We start from the raw sequence: 10,393 nt of genomic DNA, 5'->3' as shown, positions 1-10,393 counted from the left end.
AAAGTCAAGCTATGGATTTTGAATTAAGCAGCTGGAAAGGGGACAGAGTGCTTTCAGAGGAACAATGCTACGCCAAATTACCAGGTAAAAACTCAGGCTGTCATTATGTAAATTCCTAAGCTCTAACCAGCACTAAAAGCCTTTCAAATACAATGCCCCCACAAAAAACCCACATGCAACAAGGGAGAGAATTCATTAAGCACCACCCAGAGTCACGCAAGCACGGAGTTTGACGAAAGTTAAACAATATTCCAGCCCTGCGGGGATCCTTCACCTATTCTTACCTCTGTGGCAGCCCGAAGGACATTTGTGATTTCTGCAGCCTAGAGTCCGCCCACAGACTTGATCACAAGGTGGACAGTTTCCAGAACAGCACTATTAAAAATATATATACACACAACTGAAAACTTTGACGTTTCTGGTATAAATTTGCTCTCTTCTATCTCATTTTTTCAGTACTTCTTAAAAAATAATTCCATGCAATTTAGTCAAATTTCCTCAAATTCATGCCAGATATAGAAAGAAGGCCATCTGTGAGGTTGTTTAAAAATATTCAAATTATAAAATAACAAGAAAACGCACATTTGAAAGCATTATTTCAGCACACTGAAAATGGCAGAGGGCTTCCAAAAAGCCTAAGAACATTTTAAAAGTTCAAATTCTTATAGTATTTTAATGGAAAATAATTTCAGAAGATTACACGTAGGATATCCATCAGTTTGCCCCATTATTCTGCAATTTCTTCCACTTTTATATTCTATCATCCCTGGCACAAAACTGTTGCTAACTTCTTTCTTTAAAAGACCTTTTACCTTTGCAGTAAAGGTCACATAACTTTAGGATCAGTTATCTACTTTCTGTGCTCACATGAAGTACTAAAGTGGAAGAACCTGAACACATCCCAACACGAGCGCAGTGGCGGATGTTGGCTCAGGAGTAAACCCATCTTTCCTACCAGCTTGACACGTTCCCTCCCCTTCCACACTGGGTAAGGAAGGATGGCAATTAGCAAGAGACATAGATTTCTTAGCATAAATTAAAAATGTCAAGGTTGCATTTAATTCTTTTGCCAGCTTTTCACATAAAGTAAATTCAGTGTAACCACCACCACATCATCATCTAAGACTAGTACTGTATTTTTCATGCCTTTCTGCGGTAAAGAAATCCAACTTTTGTGATGTCTCCATTCACACGTAGCAAGCAACTTTCAGACCTTCATGAATCAACAAACTGAAAAGACAGGTCTGAGCTATCAACTCTTCCTTTGACTTCCAGTGAGAAGGGAAACAACACTCAAATTTCCAACTGTCAGAGCCCTGCTGTTTGCAGTGATGCACTGTAGAAAGCGCAGTGGAAAGCTACGAGAGGTCCCCAGCTGCATGAAGCTATGTGGGGTCCCCAGCTCTTCCTACAAAGTAAGGAAATAAACTGATTTAACTCCTCCAGAAGGCATAAAGCACCAGTAACTACTCAACTTAGTTGAGTTTACACGCTATTCAGAGAATTCTGGTACACTGCAAACTACTCTGAATGACACTGAAGCCAAGTCTTCTTCCTATACAATAACACGAGGGGGACCAACAGATTTATGGGGTTTATATACAGTACAAAATATTATATATAAATAAACGTCATCTAAACAACACATCCAAGAAGCATCATCTCTGGACACTTACCTTTCTTCGACACTGGTGCTTCTGGCAATCACGAATTTTAGTACACTTTGTTTCACACAAATATGGCTTATGACATGGCATGCGTTTAGTGTGCTTTCCACAGCGACACTGTTTTTCAACTTCCTGGGTAGCAAGATAGGGAAAAAAGCAGGGTATTTTTAATACAACAGCAAAAAAAGGGGAAGATAAAGTGTTCTGCTAATAGCTGTAAAGAAAAGTTCATGGGAGAGTAACATTACAATGCTCTTTGACAACGGGAAGTGTATCACACGCTCTGAGCAGATTACCTATCTGTGCATAACTACCCAGGGACCTTGTGTCGGTACTGCAAACACTGCGCTCTACACGGTGCCTCACTGTAACCTTGGGCTCACCAAGAGGGAAGTCACTCCAAGGGAACCCCTCACCTGTGTAGGTGCAAGATGTCAAGCATAAATGCAAAACGAACAAAGTACCCCTCCTGCACAGTAAACTAGGTTCATCCCTTGTATATATAGATAACTGAACAAGTAGGTGAGCAGGTTTATCTGACCTTCAGCCCAGATATCACGTCCTGACTACTTTCACCACTGACTTCGTAGCCGAAGCTGGTTCAGGAAGAGACAACTGAGAGCAGACAAAGCAACAGCTTTACAGGCCAGACACAGAAGCTCCATAGATACTTAGAGCACAGCAAAATATTATTTTCAAACAATAAAATCATAGAATGGTTTGGGTTGGAAGGGACCTTAAAGACCATCTAGTTCCAACCCCCCTGCCATGGGCAGGGATACCTTCCACTAGGTCAGGTTGCTCAAAATGTTATGTTACAGCATCTTCCACTTCACTAATGAAGAAATAGCATCGTAAGACGAAGCAACAAGGAAGCCAGAAGAGCTGAGGGAAAAGCAGTGTCCTTTAGAGCATAACTAATTAAGAAAACATAAACAAACACCCAACCAAAACAATAAAACCCTTGACCATGCCTCAGTTCAGATACATAATGCTCCACTACTAATCCAGAATTGTGTGGAGGCTTGGTGAGGGACAGGGAAAAGAGTATGTTGGTTTTAATGAACAGAAAGTTACAGATTTTGTGATAGATATGACTTCATTTTCCTTAGGAGATCTGCACTGTCCCAGGCACAGTGTGTTTAAAAACCCTAACAAAATGTGAACCTGCTACGGTAAGACTAACCTGTCTGCATATTTCACAGGGACCTCGATGACAACGCTGTGAACATTTATGGATGCCACAGTCCAGAACTTTGTCACAACTATCGCCACAAGTGGGCACATCTTCTGTACAAGGCAACGTAAACTCTAGATGGAGACAGAGAAGTACAAGGAGACATTTAGGAACAAAGCCAAACCATTTAGAAGAAAATGCAGTGTCATATGACTTCAAATGCCAATTCTCCCTCATTTTCTTTAAAAGCTTCTCTAGCATTACTCAACTATTCGTACTGCCAATTAAACCCCTGGTACTAAATAAAGCTTTGAAAGAATTAAATATTAAATATTAACTCTCTGAAAAGAGTTAATATAAGTTGTCACAGTTCACTATTTGTAAGACCTCTGTATGGACCCTGCCCTGCAGGATCAACCTGACCTGTCAAAGACTGGGTGACTTTTTGCTGTCCTTTAAATTTACCTTAAAAAAAAAAAAAGTAAGGCAGCTTACTTGTTTTCTCACATGGACAGGACCTTTTCCCAGAACGAGGACAGTCTCCACAGGGACCAGCATGACAAACTCGTTCGCATGTGTGACTACCACAAGGCAAAGGTTTCCCACACACCTGGAAAACCCATAGAAACCAAGTAAATGCAATGGAACTACATACCAAGACACAGCAACCCAAGGGGAAAAAACTAGGGGTGAGGGATGGCTGGATGGAATTTAACTTTTCCTCAGTTTTGTTAACATATCTTATATTTGCTGCGTTTGCCACATAAAACCCATCACCTCTGCAGTGATCCTGACTGGAACACCACTATCTACTGAGGAGTCAGTGGTTCACATAACAGTTAACCTGAGCAGACCCAGGCCTGTGCTGTGCTGCACGTACAGCTTGGCCTTCAACCCTGTGTTGTGCTGCACCTCTCCCTTGGCCACAGGATAAACTCATTGTAGCACAGGAGATTGGAGGCAGCTCCCACTTGGTAACAGTGATTACACCACCTGCATGTCCTTGCCTTTATCTGAAAGTCCAGCACGAAGTTCTCATGTGAACACCCTTTCTGTCTGACAGCAACTCCTGTTCATAATTTCTACCTTCTTGTAACAAAATCCTACAATAGCTTCAATGACCAAAATGGGGTAACCCTTTCTGCAGGTGGGGTCTGCACTGCATACTGCACACCGATCAGCAGCCCATTCAACGCTGCACAGCTTGGGGTTCCCAGCACCCCAAAGGCCATACTATTTATGTTATACTCCCTTTTTCTACACTGTTAGCTGAAATAAATTGCATTTTAACCAATGTCTTATGAAGGCTGAGTGCCTTTCCTACTGGGATCGTAATGACCAATTACCTCCTGGTGCACCCTCCCCCTCGCCACTTAATTTTTTAGTTTTATAGAACGAATCATAGAATGGTTTGGGTTGGAAGGGACCTTAAAGATCATCTAGTTCCAACCCCCCTGCCATGGGCAGGGACACCTTCCACTAGACCAGGTTGCTCCAAGCCTCGTCCAGCCTGGCCATGAAGACAGCCAGGGATGGGGCATCCACAGCTTCTCTGGGCAAAAATATATTTTGCAGTCTGTCATTCCATAGCCTTGGTCCTAAGAACAAACTCCAAATATACGTCAAAGAACGAATCTGTGATTCAAGCTTTCATTCTGCTAGTCACTAGAATTAAATAAGCACAAAACTTACCTACTAAGCTGTGGTTTCATGCCTATTTTTGCATACAGCAGCTGAAATTTCAACCTCAAGTTCAAGACAACAGAATGCACAAGGTGGAATTCACAGCTAGCTTAACCCTAGCATAACTGCAGAACAGTGACACTTTAACTAGGGTCAGAAGTTAACTGGGTCACCACGTACATCCACTCTCAAGCACTGCTGCCTACCTATTTGGTTGCACTATGAAAACCTTAAAAAATAAAATTATTTTCCTGTTGAATGAGTTTTCCCAATCCTTACTACACTGAGTCATCAAACTTCATAAAGATGAGAAATAAGCTAAAAAGGACAGCTTCAACCTACCTGATCACACTGCCACTGAGGACTTGCACAAAGTCTTTCTGCTGTCTTCCTTCCACAGATGCACCGTTGTTCACTGACTCGTGGACAAGGCTGACAATCTCCTGTATGTAAATGCAAAGTGACACAAAGTAGGAATTGCAAAAGAATGATGTATCTTCACAATTAAAATAACTACTCCTCTGAAGTTTAAGAAGGCAGGTCTACCTGAGTGGCAGAAATTCTCACAAGCATGCTGTCCACACAGCAATGTTCGTCCGCACGGCAGGCGACACGACCATTCCTTGGCACTGCACCTTCGGGGCACTGCTTTAGCTTTCTTACAGTGACAGGTTGTTGTGACCATCTTTGGGCAGGGTGGGCAGGGTCCTAAGGACAGGAAAAAGAACACCTCGCTATTGGCCATTCAGCAAACGCAGCCTTGATTACATCTGGTTTATTGTCAGAATTCTAAAATACAGTTAGGAGATTTTAAGTAAAACTGTGTAAGAGCTACATAAACACATAAATACAGCTCATTCAGCCAAGAGACACAATGGATTTACCTGGATGACAAAGCAGCAAACATTTATGGCCGCAAGGAGGTTTGAATTCCCTCTCACATATCTGACCACAGGAGTGAGGTACCAGCCACGGGTCCAGTGCTGGATTCTCCACTTTTCCACAGTAACAGTAATACCTACTGGGAGTTTCCGACCGTTTGTATTCGAACCTACATTTTGGACTACAACAAGAAAAAGAGGGAATGAAAACAAAAGCAATTTTTTGAAGAGTTTTTTATACAAGAAAAGCACTTCTTATCATTTCAGTTTCCCAAGACTGTTACCAGGCCACCAATTAACATTTTTACAACTACTGGAACCAACAAAAGCATAATTAAATTTATATTATACAACAAAACACTTGCTTTATATAAAATTTTACAATACATACATTACAATGTCTAAGGAATTGTCCTATCACTGCAATCTTTTTTCTCTAAGAATACACATTAAAAAATTCAGTGTACCAAGCATACAGAACAATTTTTATGTCAAATAATACCAAAGGAATGCATGCAACAAAGAGTTAACCTACTCAGACAGAACCAATTAAAAAAAGAGGTTAAAACCCAGGTTTTTACCAGCAGCAATTTATAAGCTATGTAAAACAAGATTTAGTGATGCTATTAAAATTATGCATAACAATTAAAATTTCATCAGAAAGATTTTAGATTGTGTCAGTACAGCATCCTTTAGGTATTATAAGATGCACACCATTATTTGTTATCCTTGATGGTGTCAGATATTAAAAAATAGATTAGTCCCAAATATAGATAGGCACCAAACATCTGGAACTTGTTACTGCCACGGGCCCTAAAGGCTTTCAGGTGCAAGCCACAGACAAGGGAAGCAACACAAGGAAGGAGAAACAAAGCAGCTCCCATTTCTGGCTACACTGGGAAAAGACAACAGGAAGAGAGCTCCTCCTCAGAGAACAGAGGCTTTGAAAGACCTATGTACTCATTTTTATTACATAAAATGTTAATCTGCCTTTATATAACATGTTACAGGCCACCTCTCCATAGGGACTGCGCAGTTTTATAACGTGCAAGCTTCGTTATCCATGCAACCACAATATTACCTTTTTTATACAACCTCACGTAAAAACTAGAAGACTGGCTTTCATTCTTAAGTTAGAATTTTTAAAAAAATCCCTAAATCTTGCTGTTTCAGAACTCTTTTTTTAATGTACTTATTCCAATTTTAAAAGTGACAAATATGTAAAACCATGCAAACACAAGTATTAGTTTGCAGATGCAAAAGATGCAGCAGGTTGTTAGTATCACTGTGAAACATCCCTGCATCTTGTTAATGAAAACTTGAAAATAATTCAGAAAAGCAATAGAATAGTCAGTCTTCTCATTTTTTTTTGGTGTGCATGTCATTTACAAGTACCACTGGTTTCTAAACTAACTCCAGTTCACCTATATTTCACATTAAAAGTATCTTTGTACATGTACCACGAAGAGCTCACCATGGCCAGGGATAATCCTTCTTCCCAAAATCATCGTCCGTCAAAGGAGAGGACACAAGGAAAAGGCTGTCCTTGGCCCACTTTTGGATACACACCAGGTGAAATATACAAAAGCATCCACAACAGCTCCAGACCTGGAGAGCAGAGAGAAGTGCCAATCGCTTTACATTAGGTTTCCTTCCATTTCCACTGATGAACATCCCTAATATCTAACAAAATACAAGCCTGCTATGTTTGCACTTAAATGCGTCTCCAAGGGCAGATTATACCTATGGTTAGATTAATACAGGCAGTTTTCCTGTGACAGATTCATACCTATACTCTTTTTTTCCTGCTGCTGTGGCAAGTTTTTGCCAAGGCTTATGGAGCCCAAAATACTCGTATAATCACAGGCGTGTTGAATTAAAGACACAGCTGGAGGTCACGTAGCACAACTTCATGCCCAAAGCAGGAGCATTGCCAACTTCGCTCAGTTCAGTCACAGCTTTGCCTAGCAAAACTGGAAAATCCTGAAGGATGGGGACCCCACAACCATCCTGGGCAACCTGCTGCAAGTGCCATACTACCTTCCTAGTGCCCAACCTGCACCTCCCAAGCCCCAGTCTGTGCCACTGCCCCTTATCACACCACCTGTCACCACAAAGATGGCTTTGGTTTAGTCGCCAACTCCAAGTAGACGCAGGCTGCAATCATATCATCCCTTAGCCTCCTCTCTGCTAGACTAAACAAGCCCAGCTCTCCCCCTCCACCTCTCTCCCCGTCCCATACTCTAGGTCTCTGGACATCTTGGTAGTAAAAGTACTAGAAAGAATTTTTTCCCTCCTTTTCAAGCTTTAGGACCTACATACAGTGCTAGTAAGAAAAAGATTTGATGCAAAGTGTGGCTTTCAACATGGTGTCTTTTGTTCAAAGAGCAAAAGGGGCAGAAAACAGAACGGAACTAAAAGCACATGTGTTTAAGAAAGAGTTGGTTTTGCCAGTATCCTCTCTCCATCGCTAATCACTATGTTCTTGGTCCCAGGGTACTTCTCCTTGTCAGTTCTGGAGTAAAATCACCATCCTAAGCTTAGAATATCAGCCCGCTGCTGAAAAGCAATTTAAATAACAGAAATGTAGTTTTATGACTTTGGTACTTTCCACAGACTGTCAGCTTGGAATGACTGTAACAATTTGGTAAGAGACATGCAGCAGAAAAATTAAGTTTTAATTTCTTTATTTGTTTAATAACTTATGACCATGTTATATAATTATACTGTGAAATCAGGGTGCATTTCCCCATTAACTTATAGAGGACAAAGTCAATCATGTAAGTTTCTAAAAGTACAGTAACTAACTTCTCAAAACTAAACACAGGACCTTAAGTAAACAAACACACTGCTGAAACATCACAGATTCAACATAACTAACAAACCACTGAGTTTATAAAAGGCGACTTCCAAGTTGCCAAATCATTTCACTTCTGCGGAGAGGAGATTAACTCTTATCAAGAGACACAGAACTTTAAAATTAAGCTAAACATACGAAAAAATATGGATTAAATGTTACGTATTCACACAAAACATACTGCATTTCTTTCTAAAAAATACCTGTAGTCCGTGTACATCCAGCATAAGAAGTTAAAGATTTTCTGCACTACTTTTCTCCTAATGTTAAACGTAGTTGCAAACTTGTATTTGATTCAAGTAACCATGAAAGAAACAGACTCTTTTCTGCTACTGGGCCTGTCAGCCTCAGAGGGAAATTGATATGTAACAATAAAAGGGAAAAAGATTTGTCGTGAAATTTCTCCCATGAAAAACATATCCATATGAAATAAGATAATTCTCCCAGACATGCCACCCATGGCAGGGGGGCTGGAACTAGATGATCTTTAAGGTCTGTTCCAACTCAAACCATTCTATGATTCTCTTTCACCTCATCAGCAATTGGAGCAACAAAGCTTGTCTTAGCTCCCCTGCTATAAATCTAACAAGAATATTTCCTAACTTCCTAGTAGTTCTTGCTTTGGTGTTTGCTACAACACAGATGACTCAATGCACCATCTGGCCTTCCTGCACTTCTTTTTTCTCATCTGCTACTCTCTAAACTTTAAAAATAACTATTTCACATTATGATAATAAACATATTTCAAAGACATGATTATAAGCTATATACATATAGGCACTTATTTCTTCAAGTGTTTTCTCTAAGGTCTTTTCCAACCTAGTGATTCTGTGATTTTCTATGAAAAGCGGTTATAAAGTCTGAAGGTACCAAATGTTGCGTTTAGTGCTCTATCATTGTAAAACTATCAGTCCCAAGAATGACCTTGGTAATATCACAAAACACAAGTTATTCAGTTACAGTTGCTTTATTTTAAAATACCACTGTAAAATACTTACAGCTTGGTTCCTTTTAACTGAAGCAATGCAGATCAGACACGTCATAGCCCCCGACTGAAAAGCTTCATTCATGTACTGCCTTGTACGCTCCAGTTCGCTTGCATCTCCATCTTTAATGTATAAAGATTTTTAAAGCAATCAGTAATGTTTGATCTGGTATTCTGTACATGTTGAGACTGCTGCAAAAGTACATTTTTTTTTCCCTGAACAGAGGCCAGACATCTACTATTACAAAACCACCTTATTAGAAGTACTTAAGACAGTTTCAAAACTATACCATTAATTCTGCATAAAATGGCAAGAAGCACTGCCGGCATGCATTGCTAGGAATACATATTTTTAATACAAGACAGAGTAAAGCGCTTTCTCTCCAATTATAGAAAAGAACTAATACGCAGCCAGTAATACAGCATTGTTTATGCTTTCATATTGAAATAAAAGTTAATAAATGGAAAAAAAAAAATTACCAGTTTGACTGGTGTAAATGGTAAATGTTTTGGCCAAGATCTTTCCTTGTTTTACTTCAGCATCTTCATCATCATCTTCAGATGAGGAGCTAAACTGGTCTTCAACCAGCTTTTTAGCTGCAGCCTGATTAGCCTTCTTAATTTCATCAAATTTCTTCTGTGAAGATAATTCTATTAAGAGAACAGATCAATGATGATTAATAATGTACTAATTAATGGTTAACACCACATCCAGTTCTACATACTTTCAACTGTCCTTTTCTTTGAAGGGCCTGCTGATTTCACATTTTTAATGGTAGTACATTGCTACATATTCAACACCACACAGGAAGAGATAAATTCTATTTTCTTGTTTACTGTGCATTATCCATAAACTCCACAGCAGAAATTAGTATTTGTCAACTACTTCTGACAAATCCAACCAAACATACTAGAATACATGCATCTATAAAGATGCTTTACGAAAAGGATACTATAAAAATAATGCCCCCTACACAACCCATCCAAACAGAACTTTCATAGCATAAGGAGGGGAAAAAGAGTAATAAAAAACCCCAGCGAATTCTTGATAAGAGCAATTGTTATAATTTGATGACACCCTATACAGGTTCCTCTTCCAGCATTTGGGTTTTTTTTTAGTTATGACTTGTACTGATCTCACTC

General features: G+C 39.7%; 1 protein-coding gene across 1 annotated transcript; it reads right to left on the bottom strand.

The window, feature by feature from the left end:
- Positions 1-284: 284 nt before the first annotated feature.
- Positions 285-9,901, bottom strand: LOC104502557 (NF-X1-type zinc finger protein NFXL1-like; the record flags this gene model as incomplete). The annotated part of the gene is made up of 10 exons (XM_010152717.1): positions 285-375; positions 1,677-1,799; positions 2,854-2,978; positions 3,340-3,454; positions 4,870-4,970; positions 5,074-5,235; positions 5,412-5,590; positions 6,883-7,016; positions 9,264-9,373; positions 9,731-9,901. Coding segments are annotated over 10 exons (1,311 nt in total), but the record flags the coding sequence as incomplete, so codon positions are not given.
- Between the last annotated feature and the right edge of the window lie 492 nt (positions 9,902-10,393).

Source organism: Eurypyga helias, unplaced genomic scaffold (assembly GCF_000690775.1).
Source record: "Eurypyga helias isolate BGI_N326 unplaced genomic scaffold, ASM69077v1 scaffold17705, whole genome shotgun sequence".
Classification (NCBI taxonomy): Eukaryota; Metazoa; Chordata; class Aves; order Eurypygiformes; family Eurypygidae; genus Eurypyga; species Eurypyga helias.
The sequence above is the reverse complement of the archived record's forward strand: the minus strand, read 5'-3'. Positions and strand labels throughout refer to the sequence as shown.